Raw genomic sequence first — 18391 nt, forward strand, 5'->3', positions numbered from 1 at the left:
AAAATCACAAATGTGGCAGTCCTCTCAAAGACAGAGCTCCCAAGTGTGTTGGCACAAATCAAACAGAGGCGGCTTTGGTGGATTGGGCATGTCCGCAGGATGGAAGATGATCGCATACCCAAGGACCTTCTGTATGGTGAGGTAGCTGGAGCCAGATGACTAGTGGAACGCCCAAAGCTCCGCTTCAAGGATGCTTGAAAGTGTGACATGGCCCTAAATGTCAACTGTCGCACCTGGGAGTCACTAGCTGGTGAAAGAGGGAAATGGTGACACATCCTGTGGACTGGCGTGCACTACCACAATGACCGGTTGCTACAGCAGCTTGGCAACCGACGCCAACGCCGAAAACAACAACTCACAGCATCACTTGGCAGCTTCACGTGCAGCACTTGTGGCAGTGCCTGCCTCTCAAGGATTAGCCTTCACAGCCATCAAGAAAGGTGCACCAAAAGAAGACACCCCACCTAAATGGATTGTTTGCTGCGTGACCATCATCTTTCATAGATGGAAGGATGCCAGCAAACACCCTGCTGACCTCATCGGTACTTAATTTACATACTTAAAGATGCTGGCTTCGAAAGTCGGAGGTAAAATCAAGGCTGACACTCCCAATGCAGTACTGGGAGAGTGCTGCGTTGTCAGAGGGGCCCCAGAAACTGTCAGGTTTCCGGTGAATGTTTGAAATGAAGAAAAGTTGGAGAAAAGGGCGTCTCTAAAATGAAAGAGAGCAGACCTTCTATGTTTCCTGTTCCACTGACGTTACCGTTGTTTGACACAACTGCCGGGAAAGTCCCGCTGAAACCAGAAGTCAGCATCTGTGTTTATAATAAAGAATCTGAAGGAATGGAGTGAAATTGACAAGTTGGGCTGGGAGCTGGCGCGAGGACAGACAATTTCAGGCCAACTCATCATCGCCAGCGAGGAGATGGCAGGGGAAATCCTGTACGTTTGTCAAGATAAGTACACCAATATGCTTTTTGTTTATGAACACTCATTATGCGATGACTTTTAATGAATGAACATTCGGGAACAAGAAATCTAAGAGCCAGTTTTGCTGTCGCTTTACTGTGATCTGCAATTATTTCTGTCGCTGATACAAATACTATTAGAGTCAGGGATGATAAGAATAAAGAGCTCACCAATAAGAAAAGTAGACCGATTATTTAGATCTCTACCAATTCTGCTTTGAAAGCAACGAGCAGGTGTGTGAATGGAATCTCATAACCAGTTTCCCTTCTCTCGACCTTCTCAGTGGAACACCTTACATGACCAAGTGCACTGTGTCACTTCACTATCCGGCGTTAATAGTCTCATAAGAAATGTTTCTTTTGTTTAAAAAAAATTATGGTGGGTGTTGAGAAAAACTTACTAGTTTATTTCTATTGGGAATTATTCGAATAAATTCCTCTCTGCGCTATTTTAAGGCAATCGTGAACTCCATGAGTTAAATAGGCAGTCTGGAATTTCTGAACATGTTAATGGGGTTTCACATTTTTCTAACTTATCTATCCCCTTCCCCCTCACAAAATACAGGAAACTCTGATCATGTATTTTTATTTTCAGTTGAATATCAGTTTAATTTGTTCTGTTTTGCAAATACCCGCACGGTTGTCTGAAACTGGAAGTAGTGTGGGTGAAGGTTGTCCCAATTTGAGCTACTACAGTGCCTCTACTGTAGCTTGGTGATTTTAGTAAGGTATAGTCTGTAATTGTCAGCCTTTTCACAAGAGTACTTGGCGGGGGTGGGGCGACACGCGAGAAGAGGTACATCCACGTGAAAAGGATCCATACTTTCATCATTCCGCCCTTTGAAGAGTAGTAGGTCAAACAGTCCTTTTATACTCCTGTGAAAACACTAACAGTTATAGATGGTCTCTAAACTCCTGAAGTTGATTCACACATTTTTGCAAACTTTTATTCAAACTGCCTTTATACTTAGACTTGCTCTCATTTTGTTTCCAATGTTTGTCTTGTCCCAAAGGCCTTCATTCATGCTGAGATATGCTTCCACAGGCACTGGCTACCTTCCATAGAGTCTTTCTATAATCTGTCAGGCAGGTCTGTTTTGTGCTTCTCGCTGAACAGTCCAGATTGGAATTGGAATTGGGCGGCACAGTGGCGCAGTGGTTAGCACTGCAGCCTCACAGCTCCAGCGACCCGGGTTCAATTCTGGGTGGAGTTTGCAAGTTCTCCCTGTGTCTGCGTGGGTTTTCTCCGGGTGCTCCGGTTTCCTCCCACAAGCCAAAAGACTTGCAGGTTGGTAGGTAAATTGGCCATTATAAATTGTCACTAGTATAGGTAGGTGGTAGGGAAATATAGGGACAGGTGGGGATGTGGTAGGAATGTAGGATTAGTATAAATGGGTGGTTGATGGTCGGCACAGACTCGGTGGGCCGAAGGGCCTGTTTCAGTGCTGTATCTCTAAACTAAACTAAAGGAGCAGACCACTCATTCTCTGTTCTGGTGAAACGTCATCGACCTGAAACATTAACTCTCGCCACAGATACTGCCTGACCCCCTGCTGAGCATTTGCAGCACTTTCTGTTTTTATTTCCGATTTCCAGCATCTGCAATATTTTGCTTTTGTACCACTCATTCTCTGGCTCGGAGATGGTGCATGGCCTGGGCCTTTCTTCAAAATCCTGTCAAGTAGAGTAGTTCGATGGGGCTGAGATTGGAGCTCGAGTTTTGATTGAAACTAAAGTCCATATACTTCAGGCAGAAGGGCTCTTACATAACAGGTATTGCAAGGAATAAAATTGCTCCAGCTCTCTTATCAGAACCTACTGCGTGTTTGCTATGGTGGTTGGGCAAAAGAGAACTATCCTGCCGTCCATAGCATTAATGAGTATCCTGTGTTAAAACTATCAGTCCTTTAATATGAAACCTATAAGTTTTAATAGAGACCGTCACTGGTGCTGGGATAGTCTCGCCTCTTACTTTCTCTCACTCTCCAGCTACTTGCAAATGCACAGCCAAAAGGGCTGCAAAGAGAGAGAGAACAGGAAGAGAAAGACGGGGAAGAGGCGAGAGAATGATGATGATAATGGTGTTTGGTGCCTCCCATCACCCCCAGGATCCCATGTGATGGATGTAGCTCGTCACTTTTTGGTATGATGAATTGTTCAATGACTGGACCCCTCAGATATATCTCACACTCAGAAATTGCCCAGTATGGACAGCCTGACTGCTAGAAACAAATTTGAAGAATTGGAAGTTGTGGGTGAGGGGCTAGATAGATTTACACCAACAGCTGTGACTTCTGTTTGGCTTCAGAATCTGTGGAGCTCCTGTATGAACGTAGGGCTTTTGGATTTGAAGTTCAGAAGGACATTTAAAAACTAGGATGCTAAACCGCCCTGAGGGAAAAAATAAAGGAGGAGCTTGGATCATGGAGAGATGAAAGCATAAGCAGTGTGCTAGAGAGGAGGCTGGTCCGATTCTTCCTGTCATCTTGGCCCAAGGAGAAGGTTGGGGGGCAGAGCGGTAATGAGGGGAAAACTGTTTAAAAAGCCGCAGAAAGTGACTTCACAGCCAGATGTGGTCAGTAACATGTACTGGATTTTTTTGGGCCTGCCGGTGAACTTTGCTTTCCTAACTGCTGGGAAATGCTGTCTTAATCTGTACAATAGCATTGAGTAGAAAGCTAGGTAGCAGCAGGGACTGTGGGGTTTTTCACACATCTACCCACTGATACCATGTGGGCAACACCCAAACTAGAATATGGCTGTGCCTCGTTCCTGGAGCTTGATCTGTTTACACGTACAGTCATTCTCAAGGCACCATTGCTCATGCAAGCAAATAACCTTCTCTGGATTTCTGTGACAAGAATGAAGAGAGCTGACAGTTCAAATCCTTGCTAGCCCTGCAATTGTTGATTCTGAGTCAGTCGGTTCCTTTTAAAATAGAACTGAATCAATACCTGTTGAGAAAATTAGTTGAGGGTTCTCGAGATGTAACTGGATATTAATAACTTTGTTTGCTGCTACTTATGTTGATAGTTAACTAAACTCAATACTCCATTAGTTCTACTAAACCCATTACTTTATTGACCTTACTTAAACTGTTATAAAAGCAAAAAATGCTAGAACTACTCAGCAGGTTAGGCAACATATGTGGAGAGAGAAACAGAGTTAAAGTTTCAGGTCGCTAACCTCTCATTATTTCAGATTTCTAACATCTTCAGCACTTTGGTTTTGTACTTTTCTACTAAAACTGTTACTTCATTAAGCCATCTTTTTTCTTTCAGATTTTGATTGATCTGCTGTGTACTTCCAGCACTTTTTGCCTTTATTTCAACTGTCCAGTGTTGATAGTTTTTATTTTTATCAATCCTGCTTCCTCTATTGACCAGTTGAAATCCAGTTGCAAAATTGGAAATCTAATTAATGTTCTGCCCTGTTATATATACATTTACTTTGTTCCCAAATTATTTTTGTTGTCAAGTAGCACAGGTCTGACATTAAGAATAAAGCCTTTCAGCCCCTCCAGCTCACCCATCATCCATCTTTTTTCAGGACTTGATCTTGTCAACTCAGTGCCACCTGCACTAAACATCATTATACACATTGACCACTTCTTTTACATTTGCCATTAGTTGCAGCCATGCAGTATTACTGATGTCAGTGATGCTCTTTAATACAAATGACCTGACCTTCACAGATGGGACTGTATCAGAAACTTTTGTATGTATGGGTCTGGCAGGCTTCAGTTAAAACTAAAAGCACGGAGGTGGGATCCCTCCTTTCAGGAATGGGAATCAAAAGGACTGTGGCCTGGATCAGGAGCAACAGGAAAGAAAGTAAATCGGGAAAAGAAGTGCATGGAGATCACAGGTTTCCATTTGAGCTTTATCCCCTGAGATCCCTTTATATAATGTAACTTGGTAATAGTATCAAGAAGTTACTCCTTAAATGAAGTTTAGCTTGTGGCATCTTTAATTTTATAATCTTGACCTATAGCTTTACACACAATCCCTCATTCTGCCCACCGTAACCTGGGACCATCCTTTCATGATCAATGAGAATTTTACTTTCGGTCCCTCAGTACACATTGCTGGAAAGGGCTTACTGACATCCTCCTGCCTATTTACACCGAGTGCGTTGAATAGGAGTGATGAATCGAACAGTGTCGGTACCTTAAATAAGTTTTGAAATTTGGGAAGTCTGGTTATGTATTGCACGGTAAATGGGAAGTTGAGTGCTTTCAGTGCTGAAGCCCAGTGAAACCAATGTTACAGGTTCCTGTGAACCTTAACCATAAATGAAACTCCTTTTAGGAGCAATATCAATATTGCCATGGTTTCCATGAGTTTAATTTCTTTCTCCTTCCTCCCCTACTACATACACTCACCTTAGTGCATTACCAGGAATGGGATCTTTAGTGACACCAGTGACAGAGGTTCCCAGCACTTCCATATCTGTAGGAATTCCTGTGATTTATAGGACAGGTGACCAGTATGCAGTATAGAAAATTAAATAAGGAAAACTGGCAATCTCCAGGGAAATGAGAGAGTTGGTGATCCATTAATATGCTGTAAACAGATTGTAGTGATTTTAAAACTAGGACATTAAAGAGTGAGTGAAACAGAGATGCAGGATCTGGATATTTAATCAAGCCTGCACAAACTAGCAGTTTTCACCCCACAGGCCTGATGCAGAAGCAGGGTTAATGAGACACGTAGTCTCTACCTTTTTTTTTATTCGTTCATGGGATGTGAGTGTCGCTGGCAAGGATAGCATTTAGTGCCCATCCTGAATTGCCCATGAGAAGGTGGTGGTGAGGTGCCTTCTTGAACTGCTGCAGTCCATGTGGGGTAGGTACACCCACAGTGCTGTTAGGAAGGGAGTTCCAGGATTTTCACCCAGCGACAGTGAAGGAACGGCGATATAGTTCCAAATCAGGACAGTGTGTGACTTGGAGGGGAACTTGCAGGTGGTGGTGTTCCCATGCATCTACTGCCCTTGTCCTTCTAGTTGGTAGAGGTCACGGGTTTGGAAGGTTCTGCCGAAGGATTCCTGGTGAGTTGCTGCAGTGCATCTTGTAGATGGTACACACTGCTGCCACTGTGCATCGGTGTTGGAGGGAGTGAATGTTGAAGGTGGTGGAGGGGTGCCGATCAAGTGGGCTGCTTTGTCCTGGATGGTGTTGAGGTTCCTAAGTGTTGTTGGAGCTGCACCCATCCAGGCAAGTGGAGAGTATTCCATCACACTCCTGACTTGTGCCTTGTAGATGGTGGACAGGCATTGGGGAGTCAGGAGGTGAGTTATTCACCACAGGATTCCTAGCCTCTGACCTGCTGTTGAAGCCATGGTATTTATATGGCTACTCCAGTTCAGTTTCTGGTTAATGGTAACCCCCCCAAGATGTTGATAGTGGGGGATTCAGCGAACGTAATGCTATTGAATGTCAAGGGTTTGGCACGCAAGTACTCCTGAGTTGTAACTTCACCAGGTAAACACCTCATTTTGAGGTATGCCTGGTCAACACATTTCTATTTCTTTCATATCTAAATCAAATATTGCAACAATTTCTTTGTTTTGAGGTATGGGCTACCCAGGGAAAAACACCAAAAATGGGTGGCACAGTGGCGCAGTGGTTAGCACCGCAGCTTCACAGCTCCAGGGACCCAGGTTCAATTCTGGGTACTGCCTGTGCGGAGTTTGCAAGTTCTCCCTGTGACCGCGTGGGTTTTCGCCGGGTGCTCCGGTTTCCTCCCACCGCCAAAGACTTGCAGGTGATAGGTAAATTGGCCATTGTAAATTGCCCCTGGTGTAGGTAGGTGATAGGGAATAAGGGATTACTGTAGGGTTAGTATAAATGGGTGGTTGATGGTCGGCACAGACTCGGTGGGCCGAAGGGCCTGTTTCAGTGCTGTATCTCTAAATAAATAAATAATGAAGACCAGCTCAAATATGGCAAGTTACTTAAACAAGTTAATGAGGCTGTGAAAAGTCAGACTGTGATTAATCATGGGGGATTTTAATATCTAACAAGCAAAAGAGATATCAGGAACAAGTGAAAGGGAGAGGCAAAAGTGAAGGCCAATTGGTAGCAGTAATCAGGGATAGCTGTTTAACGTACAAAGCTAGGCAGATGTTGGATCAGACTTGAGAGTTCATTCTCTCCAGGAATGCCTAGTATCCCCATACCCTTGTGTTCTAATGATCTTTGTCCAATGTTTTAGAGTTCAAATATACAACATTTTTAATAGGAAAACACATCTGTCAATCATCCTTTACACCCATACCAGAAAGACATAAACATTGCGGAGAGCACACTCCAGCTGGTATAGTGTTGCACATGAGCAGTGAAATATCCCGTTGCACATGTGAAGAAACATTAACTTAAAGAGACACTTGTACCAGAATCCAGTAGAATTTAGGTTTTTTTCTTCCCTGCATAAATTCAAAATTAATTTTGGAGGTTGGTCCAAGGTCTGATGAAACTTGTAGCAGAGAGAGAGGTAAACCTCACTGTGTAAACTCCTACTAAAGGGGACCAGCAATCCTCTTCACAGTTAGACTTGTTTCAAATGACGGTGCCCTCTTTCAAATTTGCCAAACATTTATTTTAAAGGGAGGTTTTTTTGTTTGTTTTAAGATAAGTTCACTTGTTTTCCACATGGATTCACTTGTTTCGGGTGGATTCCCTTGTTTAAAAGTGCATTTATTTGTTTTATTTAGGTGGAGTCACTAGTTTTAAAGCAATTAATTTCTCCCTCCACCCCCAGGCAACAGAATCAACCTGAAAATTCTCAACAAATGAAGTCGTGATGTTGTATAACAAGGTGCTTTTCAAGTGATCTCAATACCAAGCTGTTTTCAAGATATCGGCACAGATCAGGTAGGTTTCCTTGTGTCTTTGGTGACCCTCTAATGTAGATGTTATAAGTTAAACAACTGTAAAGTTGCCAAGTCATAAAGCTCCAATGGCAGTGTGGAGCCTCGCTAGATGCAAGCACAGGTTGGCGATAGAGCTACAACGATGTAGGCCTGATTCACTACCCTTTGTCTAGTGAGGTTCCTGGCAGCAGAGCCTCATAATTTCTGTTAAGTATTTTCTTGTCAGTCGACCATGGGTAGCTTTGCATCCCATTCTGTCCGAAACAGATGTCTACTGCACACAATGCTTGTCAGCTGGAGCCAGTGGATAGTGATCAGGAGTGGAAATCTGGCTGATTTCACCCCTCCTATGTCAGAGAAATGGTATGTGGTGCATGAGGGTGGGGAAGAGGTTGACAATGTGAAAAATAAATAGACAGATACAGCAATAAATAAAGCAATTAATACACTCATTTGTGTTGGCTCCTGTGCTTGAGCAGGAATCCATTAAAATACAGTCATATTTAACCAGGATTGTCTTGCAGAAATTATCTAAAACAAATACAATAAAAGTTTAAGGCCAAGTTAACAGCAATGCATGAACCATAGTGAGCCTTAATAAAGAGTACAATGTCAGTGCAGTGTGCTTGGTCGTTGTGGTCCACATCAGTTTTTAAAGATACTGGCTGGAATTTTACGGCCCCCCAACGAGTGGGCTGGTGGTGGGGGGTGGTGAGGGGGAGGGGGAGGGGGGGGAAAATTGAGTGGGAGGCGGGGGGGGTGGGGGGTGGGGTGGGGGTGACGGGGGCCGTTCTCGACACCTTTTACCGGGGGCGGCAGCGGCAAGAAATGGCCCACTTGCCCCAAGCCAATCAAGGCCATTAAGTGGCCAATTAACTGCTACTTAAGGGCTTCCTCCCACCGTCGCAGGTATTTTACCCACAGCGGGCAAATGGCAAAGTCCTCAAAAACACCGCCAGGTAAAACCTGGTGGCCTTGTTGCGGACTGGGGGGGGGGCCCTCCTGATTGGGCACCCCGAAACCCCAACCGCTCCCACACACAACACTCTCGCACCCCACCCAACCAACACCCACCCACCCCCCCCACCCCACCTCGCCAGGGCCCAAAAACGTAGCTTCGTTCCGGAGCCGTCCTTCACCTTGCTTGCGATGGTTGGGTGTAGTCCCAACAGTGTCCACCGCTGCTGATTGGCCAGCAGCTCCATTAAGCAGGACCTCCTGCCTCAAGGAGGTGGAATAACTGCCCAAGGCCAATTAAGGGTCTGGGGAATGAAAAATCCCAATGGAGGTGGGCTCACCACTGACTTTCAGGTCGGTGGGTGGGACCTTCCGCCCAACATAAAATTCCAGCCACTGTTACCATTTGTTCATATTCCTGCTTTTAAAGACAATTTTCTCTCCTCTCTTGGAAGTGATGACCACAAGATGATTAACATTGAGGAAGGCCATTCAACCCATCTTACTTCATCCATTCAGAATGACCCTAAACTTCTCCCATTGCAGCCTCCAATTGTTGATGAAATAATTCCGGGATTTTCAAGGTTTCTACTTTAACAGAGCCAAGTTGATTGTCTCCTTACTCAAATCCATGTGTTTACTTTTTCAGAAGGGGTTACTACGATGTAAGTAGGAGGACAAAGCCTTGATTACTTTCCCCCCTTCCCTAGCCTGGAGACACTGAGGCCAATTGTCTCACCCACATTGGTGTCCTGGGTAAGATCAGTGAACGCAACACAGGCCAGGGATTAAACCTGGGATACTCCTACCTCCTCTCTCCTCACTATCCCAGGCCCCAAACACTCCTTTCAGGTGAAGCAGCGATTTACTTGTACTTCTTTCAATGTAGTATACTGTATTCGCTGCTCATAGTGTGGTCTCCTCTACATTGGGGAGACCAAGCGCAGACTGGGTGACCGCTTTGCGGAACATCTCCGCTCAGTCCGCAAGCAGGACCCTGAGCTTCCGGTTGCTTGCCATTTCAACACTTCCCCCCTGCTCTCATGCTCACATCTCTGTCCTGGGATTGCTGCAGTGTTCCAGTGAACATCAACGCAAGCTCGAGGAACAGCATCTCATCTACCGATTAGGCACACTTCAGCCTGCCGGACTGAACATTGAGTTCAATAATTTCAGAGCATGACAGCCCCCCATTTTACTTTCATTTTTAGTTAGTTTTTCTTCCTTTTTTCTTTTTTTACATTCTTTTTTACATTTTTTAGAATCCTTTTTTTTGCATTTATTTCATTTCATCTTAGTTTGTTCAGTTTGCTTACCCACTGTTTTTTTCAGGTTTGCACTTGCTGCTGTTCAATAATCAGTGTATTTACACCTAATCTGTACTAATGCTTTGTCTTTCAACACACTATTAACATATTGTTTGCCTTTGCTCCGTGACCTTTTGGTCAGCTATGTGGCCTGGTCCAATCTGCACCTTCTCCTTTGTTATCTCTTGCCCCACCCCCACCTCACTTGCTTATAATCTGTGACTTTTCTAATATTTGTCAGTTCCGAAGAAGGGTCACTGACCCGAAACGTTAACTCTGCTTCTCTTTCCACAGATGCTGCCAGACCTGCTGAGTGATTCCAGCATTTCTTGTTTTTGTTTCAGATTTCCAGCATCCGCAGTATTTTGCTTTTATTTTCCTACTCTGTATGGCTCAGTTCCCAAATCAGTGTGTAGACTGACCTACTGATTTATGGGGACAGCCCTTTGTGTGGGTCAAGGTAATCTAGCTCCTTCAGTGAAGTAGAAATCAATCTTTAAATTTGTTGGGAAGCCGGACATTCTAGAGGTTCAGACTCAACTTATCAACTGATATTGCAAAGTGGCACTGGCATGACTAATGTTTGAACTCTTGCTTTCCACCAGTGTTAAGGAGATGGAAGAAGCATTTGGACTGCTGTACCAGGAGTTTAGACGGTTGCAAACTGTGTGTGTGAGGCAGGCAGAACTTATTAAGGAACTAACTGAGAAGAGAGAAATAGCCGCTGGTGAGTAAAGCGCAGTTTTTCAATCTAGACGAGCAGTTCTCCTATGGTGTTCATGGTGAGATGGAAGGTGCACATTTTTATATAATAACAGGTGCTATCAATAAAGTGTGACATAAATTGTGAAGGAAAAAAAATGCTATGGGAGGTAATGTGACATTTAGAGGAAGAGCATGCAGGACCTAGAATATAAATGGATAGGGGTGTGTATTTTATATGGTGAATTTTTCTCATCAAGGTGAGCAATGGTGAAGTAATGCAAGAATTGACAGAGATCAACAAAACAGGTCTACTCCTTAACAGGAAAGCTTTTTTTCCTTTCAAAATTGGCTTTTCGTGAGGAACATAGGAACAGGAGGAGGCCAATCAGCCCCTCAAAACTGTTCCGCCATTCAGTTAGATTGTGGCTGATCTAGACATCACTCCATTTATCTGCCTTTCCTCCATATCCTGATCTCCCTTCCCGGACAAAAATGATCAATCTGTCTTGAAAATTTTGATTGACCCATCATCCGCAGCCTTTTGGGGACCTGTGGTCCTGATCATCTTTGTGTGAAAATCTGCTTCCTGAATTCACTTTGAAACGGTCTAGCTCTAATTTTAAGATTGTCCTCTTGTTCTGGATTCCCCTGGTTAAACTGTGGCCCCCAGATCCCATGGCAGGGGAGTTCTTCCAGTGTCATGGCCAACATTTCCCCCCACCTCAACCAACACCACCAAACACACATAAATTGGTCATTCATCTATTTGCTGGTTGTGGGACCATGCTATGTACAAATCGGCTGCTGCATTTACCTACATAACAACGACTACACTTCAAAAGTAATACATTAGCTTGAATCACTTTATGACATCTTGTGGTCATGAAAGGTGCTGTATAAATGCAAGGTTTTTCTTTATGTACAGTGATATTGTGAACACGCTGATTAATATATTTATATCCGCATGGCATAGTTAGAGGTGCTGCCAATGGGGAAATTTATTCACCAATGTTAATCATTATTTTTGTCATACTGTCAGAATTCCCATGTTTACACCAAATAACATATAGGTAGGTATGATTTGATAAGATAGGGGTGGTTGATACCCCCTTCTAAGGTGGGAACAGACTTGGCAACATAAAGCTGGTTGTGAATCAACTTTATTGAGATAAAGGTAAAGACAAGTTTGTTAAGTTTTCAGAAAAGCCATTGTCACAAACTCAGACAGTGATTAACAGCCTAACACAGATATTACCCACATTAGAGACTGGATGGCAGAGCACACGACTCTTTCTTTTGCAGCTTTTGGTCTTAAGTTTTTGGTTGTCTCTCTTTCTTGTCTCTTGTTGTTTGAAAATTCTCTGCCGTACATTGTCAAAGACAGGACTTCTTTTATCCTGGCAGCTTTCCAGTTAACCCTCCCCTCTCCCAATCAGTGATTAGTCTTGTATTAAAGGATGCTTTTCTTAACCAACCAAGGATCATTTTGTGATGGTTGCTAACCTTTCATATTTGCGCAAGTAGTACCCCTTTGTGTTGACTGCTTTATCTCGATGCTTTTACATTTCGAGCTTCCTTATCTCACTACGAGATAAATCTACACAGACACAGAAGCTGTTTTCACTGTCTGCTCTCAAGGTCTCACCCTTTTGCTGCAAGGAAGCATTTTAAAACTTGACATAATCTCCCAGAATCCCTCTACCTTGACATTTTGTCATACTGTGCCATACTTGTCTATACAGGAACTCGCCAGCAAGGCTCACCCATGAATAATGGCGGTTTCAGTAAGGTATCGGAGGATGCCCAGCACTCATGGACCCATAACTCGACATGAACTGATGGCCCTTTGTCCAAATCGTCAATTATAACTCTCTCTCTCAGATGCTGGCTGACCTGTGTAGTTCCATCATTTTCTGTTTCCATATCCTCATATATAATGTCTCAAGATACAAAATACATTTTAGTCAAAATCTTCCAGTTTTTTTCCTGATTCTCCTTCTTGCTTTCTTTCAGATATGCCCTTCACTGTACCAATACAGTGCACAGATGCTGGGAAACCAGACCAATCTGAAGGACCCTTCCTCAGATCACAGCAGAAGAAAGACCTCCAGGTAGCTGCCTACAATTTGCCTGCTGATTCTCAAGGTGTTATGGTGGACAGAAACCATGGCAAGGAGCTTGAGTACTGTTCCAAACTTGACATCAAATTTCCCCCAACCAATGACTATTACAACTTTTTAATCAGTGAACCAGAAAAATTACCCTGCCTGAACACTGTTGATCTACCAGAACTTCCGACTCCAGCTGATGAAAGTGTTCAAGGCTCTGCCAGCAACTTGTATGATGACTACAGAAGCACTTATAACTTTAATGTAGACAGGAATGCATTGGAAAAGCCAACTGTGAATATTCCTGATCCCTTCCTGGGTGAGGGGGTGGTACTTTCAGGGTCAGACTACCCCTTTCAGGAAAAAGAGTATTCAGATACATTCAATGATTCGGAAGATGTTCTGGTGCCGAGGAGCTTGGACTCGGCTGTTGTTTATCATTCCACAGACTGTGCGTCTGTTATACCTGAACTTTTCATCCCTCCAGAGATAAGGGGGCCACAGCAGGTAGGCAACTGTGATTTTATATTGTATAGCGGTGTCACCTTGTTCAAACATCTATCGGCAATCTATATATCGGACTGTCCGGTACTTTTGAAAGTGGCTAGAAGCCAATAATTACACCATGTGAATCAACAAAAATGTACTCTGTGGACAGGGCTGGATTGAAAGTCAGGCTCCAGAGTCTGAAGTACAGAGGCATATCACACTGTCCTTCCATCTCTGATCTCTGGCTTTGAATCCAGACTACTGTACCCTCCCTGCTAAATATAAATGCCCACTTTGAAATGATTCCAGTCGTAAACAACTGCTAGTAGGTGCAGGCCCACAGCATAAAACTACCCATAACCCAGCATTAATTGACTAATTTCACTCGAAGAAGTACGGATATGGCTGGTATCAGTGGTTCACCTGTCACATTCCTGGAACAGGCAGATTGGGCTGAGACAGAGTGTTGGTGCAGTGTAAAGGATTCTGGGTACAACCTGTGCTAGACCCCACCAGGGAGTCCTTGATGCTGACATTCAGTGGAAAAGTGTTTCGTTTTCCAGCACTGACCCATATCAATGAGCTCAAAATTCAGCAAAAAGTATAGTAATTTTTAACTCGAGCTGGCTGGTGACAGCTTCAGACTCTCTGTGTATTACTTACTGCCCTACTAATGCTGATGCTCCAGTCGTCGTCATTTATAAAGGGGCCTAGCGCTGGGTGGTCAGACACTTGCCTGTTTCAGGTAGTGGGCCCTTTTAATATGCAACTTGGGGTCATATGATGTACATAGGACCCCAATTGCCATTTAAAAAGACAACTCGGCGGAGTGAGCACTGTCCACTCTTGGCGGTACAGTTGAAGAAGACCAAAATGGTAAATTTAAAATGTTGCCAAACCAAAGCATTTCCACGGCACTACTGCCAAACCCCAACATCTTTCAAAGGACCAGCACAGGCACAATGGCCCAAATGGCCTCCTTCTGTGCTGTATCATTCTATGGTCTCCACCCCATGGCTGCCAAATTCCAGCATCCCTTACCCCAGTGCTACCAAATCCCAACCCCCGTACTGCTAAAAGCAGGTACCTACCTCCACCCTAGTACATCTTGCAAACCCTTTTGTTATGTCTCCTCAACTTAAAAAAGTTAAGGGATAAAAAGCAAATAAATGGGTAAAAGAATGTATATAAAATAAAGACCTCTCATTGGTGAATATGGAATAATCAAGATCACTAATTTATAGTTTTACAATTCAATTCCCAAAACATGGATAAAAAGCCTAGAACACCATGCAATAGAGACAGAATTTGATTTATTCAGTCACTATAAGTCAGTGACCAGGCTAATACATTGTGTATTACATGGAATAACAGCCTTATTGTTATAAAACAACGTACCCTCAGACTCACTGTGAGGAATGGCACACCAATCTGCTGGGAGGAAAAAAACCTTCCAATAACACAAACTGGTTCCGTTTATATGATAAATGTTAACGGTGTTTTTGATTGGCTGCAGAGTTCGTGGAGCCCTCATTATTTACCTGAGGATTGCCGTGCGGAACACGAAACCACACTGAACTCTGAATCAAGCCTTAACTCCCAAGTCTGTGAATTCTGCCAAGCTGTGTTCCCAGCTGGTGCAGCAACTCGAGGCGATTACTTGGTGCATCTCACTGGACATATTGAATGCGAGTAACTCCTGTGGCTGCATTTTTGGACATTTGATTAATGTTACATACAACTGCAAAAGGCCAATGAGCAGCACAGTACTGGATTCAATGGACGCTGACTGGCCACGTGTGGGTGAAGATGTTTGCTGCTAAAAGAATGCAGTGGTAGGGGTGAGGGACACTCAAAGCAGACGTGAAGCAGCACATGGGGCAGGAGGTGACAGGGAGGTAATTAAACTAATGTGAGAACAGAATTTTCTACACAGAAGACCACTTTATACTCTATGTAGTGCAGAGAACAGATGGCGGAAAGTGTTTGATCTACAGAATAACACACAGCAGGAGTGTGTTACCAGGCAGCAGCTCACCAGGGAAGGGTTCAGATTACGTCATCACCAGTAAGGGAAACATTGCTGTTTCTGACAGATAACAGGCAGACTTGCAAAATGAACTACAGTGACATTATTACTACATTTCATGTGACCTCCACTACAGTGATATCATAGAATGATACAGCACAGTAGGAGGCCATTTGGCCCATTGTACCCATGTCAGCTCTCTGAAAGAGCTGACACATATGTCCCACTCCCCTGTTCTTTCCCCCATAGCCCTGTAATTTTTCCACTTCAAGTATTTATCCAATTCCCTTTTGAAAGCCCTTGTGAATCTGCTGCCACCGCCCTTTCAGGCAGTGCATTCCAGGTCATAATCACTTGCTGTTTACCTTTTATTTCCATATGTTGCCTCTGGGTCTTTTGGCAATCACCTTATATCTGTGTTCTCTGGTTACTGACCCTCCTGCCACTAGAAACAGTTTTTCTTATCTGCTCAAACCCTTCATGATTTTGAATACATCTATTAAATCACCCCTTAACCTTCTCTGCTCTAAGGAGAACCACCCCAGCTTCTCCAGTCTCTCAAGTCCATCCAATCCCTGGTACCATTCTAGTAAATCTTCTCTGCACCCTCTCCAAGACCTTGACATCCTTCCTGAAGTGTGGTGTCCAGAATTGGACACAATATTCCAGCTGGGGCCTAAACAGTGTTTTATAAAGGGTTAGTATAACTTCCTTGTTGTACTCTATAAAACCAAGGATCCTGTATGCCTTTTCAACATCCTTCCTGCTACCTCCAAAGACTTGTGTAAGTACAGCCCCAGGACAGGTGTTCCACTTGACCAGATTGTGTTACGTGTCCTCCCTAAAGCCTGACTCGGGTATAAGATTAAAACCCAACCCGGACCCAACCCAACCAGAGCCAACCCGAACCCGACCCGAGCCTGAGCCCTTTAATTTTTTTTCGTACCTGACCCAACCCGATACAACACGAATATCGTTCATCCATTCTGGCAGCAGGCTATTCCTGCAGCTGGAGTTGTGGGGAATCATGAGTAAGCCTGATTCCGTGACTTCCTGGAAACAGTGACCAGCCCGACCCGAGCCGAGCCCGAATGCTGGACTCGGAATATAGACCTGACCCGACCCGAACCCGACACATGTAGTCAGATCTAGTCGGGTAGCCGGGCTTTAGTCTTCCACTGTGATGGTATTGTGTCATGTGACCTCCTGTGGTGTTATAGTGACTAACAGGTTGATATTTAATTGGCGCAGGCTTGGAGGGCCGAATGGCCTGTTCCTGTGCTGTACTGTTCTTTGTTCTTATTTGTTTGCTAGTCTAATTATTTGACTTACAGATTGGCATATGGAGCTCTTTAATTAGAGAGCTATTAGAAAATATTTCTTATCTTAAAATATGGCTTGATGTATCAGATTGTAGCAACTACATGGTAGCAAAGCCAAGATAATTGCAGTATATAGGTCTACATACATTCCATATGTGTGGTACGTAAATGTAACTTGAAATTCCTGTATAACAATGAAGCAACAAAAGCTTCAACTTGCCATCAAACGGACAGACAGCACAGAGGGTTGCTTCTAATTGGTTAAGTTCAACGGTTCTAACCCAACAACCCTAGTACCTAACCGAAGAGCAACATTTGGGACAGGAGAGCTAACTGGGGTTAATCTTATTAAGAAAGTGAGTCTTCTAGAGGGTTTGTAGTGCTCATACCAGCCATGTCTGATTTTTCAGATTTGCTGCTGACTATTCAGCTGTATAGAACATTGCACCTACTAAATTATCTGATCAGCACAGAGTGGAGTTGGACCTGGGACCCAGTCGTTTTGCTACCTTGTGTATTTTGCCTTTTGGATACAAAGCTCTTCACTCTTCTATTAATTATGTAAAAATATATTCTTCAGATAAACTATATAAAATTGCCAATCTGCTGTTTGAGCCTTCTTGTATTAGGCTAGGTATAATTCTCATTGCCTTTTGATAAGTCCATTTTCTGAGGGATGAAATGACTCCTGGTATAACTTCCCAAGAAAAAGAACAGCAACATTTTTTCCTGAACCTTTAAGTGTAATTGAGCAAAAATGATGGGATAAAAAATATCAATTTAACATTGGTTTACAATACAGTAAAAAATATTACAATCAGGGTAGGACTGAGTGAAGACTTGTAATCTTCTGGCTTGAATTGCAAAACTCCTTAATGGGCTAGCAATCCTCACAAGTACATGACTCAATTACTTTTTATTTCTACTGATTTCATCATCATCCATTTTGAGATTTCAGAGCCTTTAACTTCAAAAGCCTTGTGCTATTGCTCTAATATCCTTCAAATCTGAGAAAGCAACAGTGCAAATCTAATCAACAACTGCTGGTCTCCTTTGACGAGTTGTTCAAATGATTAGTCTTAGTGAGTCAGATAATCATTCGAATTTGCTACAGGTAGATTGATGTGTCAGCCATTGTTAGACCTCAATTCAGGAGTGAAGTGATTCTTATGAAGCCGTACACCTTCAACTTCAGCCGAGCCTTTACCTCTGGCTTTTAAAAGGAGCCTTACTTTTTTTCTCCCATTCGCAATCATAAAGTCAAAAACCTTACAGTCCTATAGGCCTTGAGTATAATTTTCTCATTTGATTTGACTTGAAATGACAGTTAGAATGCATGGGCCAAATGCGCTCTGCTCAAACTGCCCTTAGCCACTGAAAATATCCAGTGCATATATCTAGCAGCACCAGTCAAACACTGCACACTCATTCCACCAATTCTGAAATGCTCAAAGGAGCTGTAGTCCTTTTATTTGCCATTGGTGAACAGTAATATTGTGATCAACTACCTACTTGATACACAAATATATTTCGAAATCTTATTCGTTTTGCACTATGTTTATTGGGCCTCTTGCCAACAGGAGAAAATTATAGAGATTATTGTAGCCCTGCAAATGTTATGTGATCTTCA

General features: G+C 43.4%; 1 protein-coding gene across 2 annotated transcripts; it reads left to right on the plus strand.

Moving 5' to 3' along the window:
- The first annotated feature begins 492 nt into the window (after window positions 1–492).
- On the plus strand, window positions 493–17557 carry zgc:113184 (uncharacterized protein LOC553745 homolog). 2 transcript variants are annotated; one of them, XM_068024934.1, is made up of 5 exons: window positions 493–942; window positions 7733–7845; window positions 10714–10835; window positions 12827–13428; window positions 14927–17557. In XM_068024934.1, exons 3-5 carry the CDS (start codon window positions 10724–10726, stop codon window positions 15104–15106), a joined length of 894 nt encoding a protein of 297 aa, XP_067881035.1. In that variant the 5' UTR covers window positions 493–942; window positions 7733–7845; window positions 10714–10723; the 3' UTR covers window positions 15107–17557. The 2 variants fall into 2 exon arrangements, with proteins under 2 accessions (XP_067881035.1, XP_067881036.1); XM_068024935.1 differs by lacking the exon at window positions 493–942 and having other exon boundaries at window positions 950–7845.
- The last annotated feature ends 834 nt before the right edge of the window (window positions 17558–18391 follow it).

Source organism: Heterodontus francisci, chromosome X (assembly GCF_036365525.1).
Source record: "Heterodontus francisci isolate sHetFra1 chromosome X, sHetFra1.hap1, whole genome shotgun sequence".
NCBI lineage: Eukaryota > Metazoa > Chordata > Chondrichthyes > Heterodontiformes > Heterodontidae > Heterodontus > Heterodontus francisci.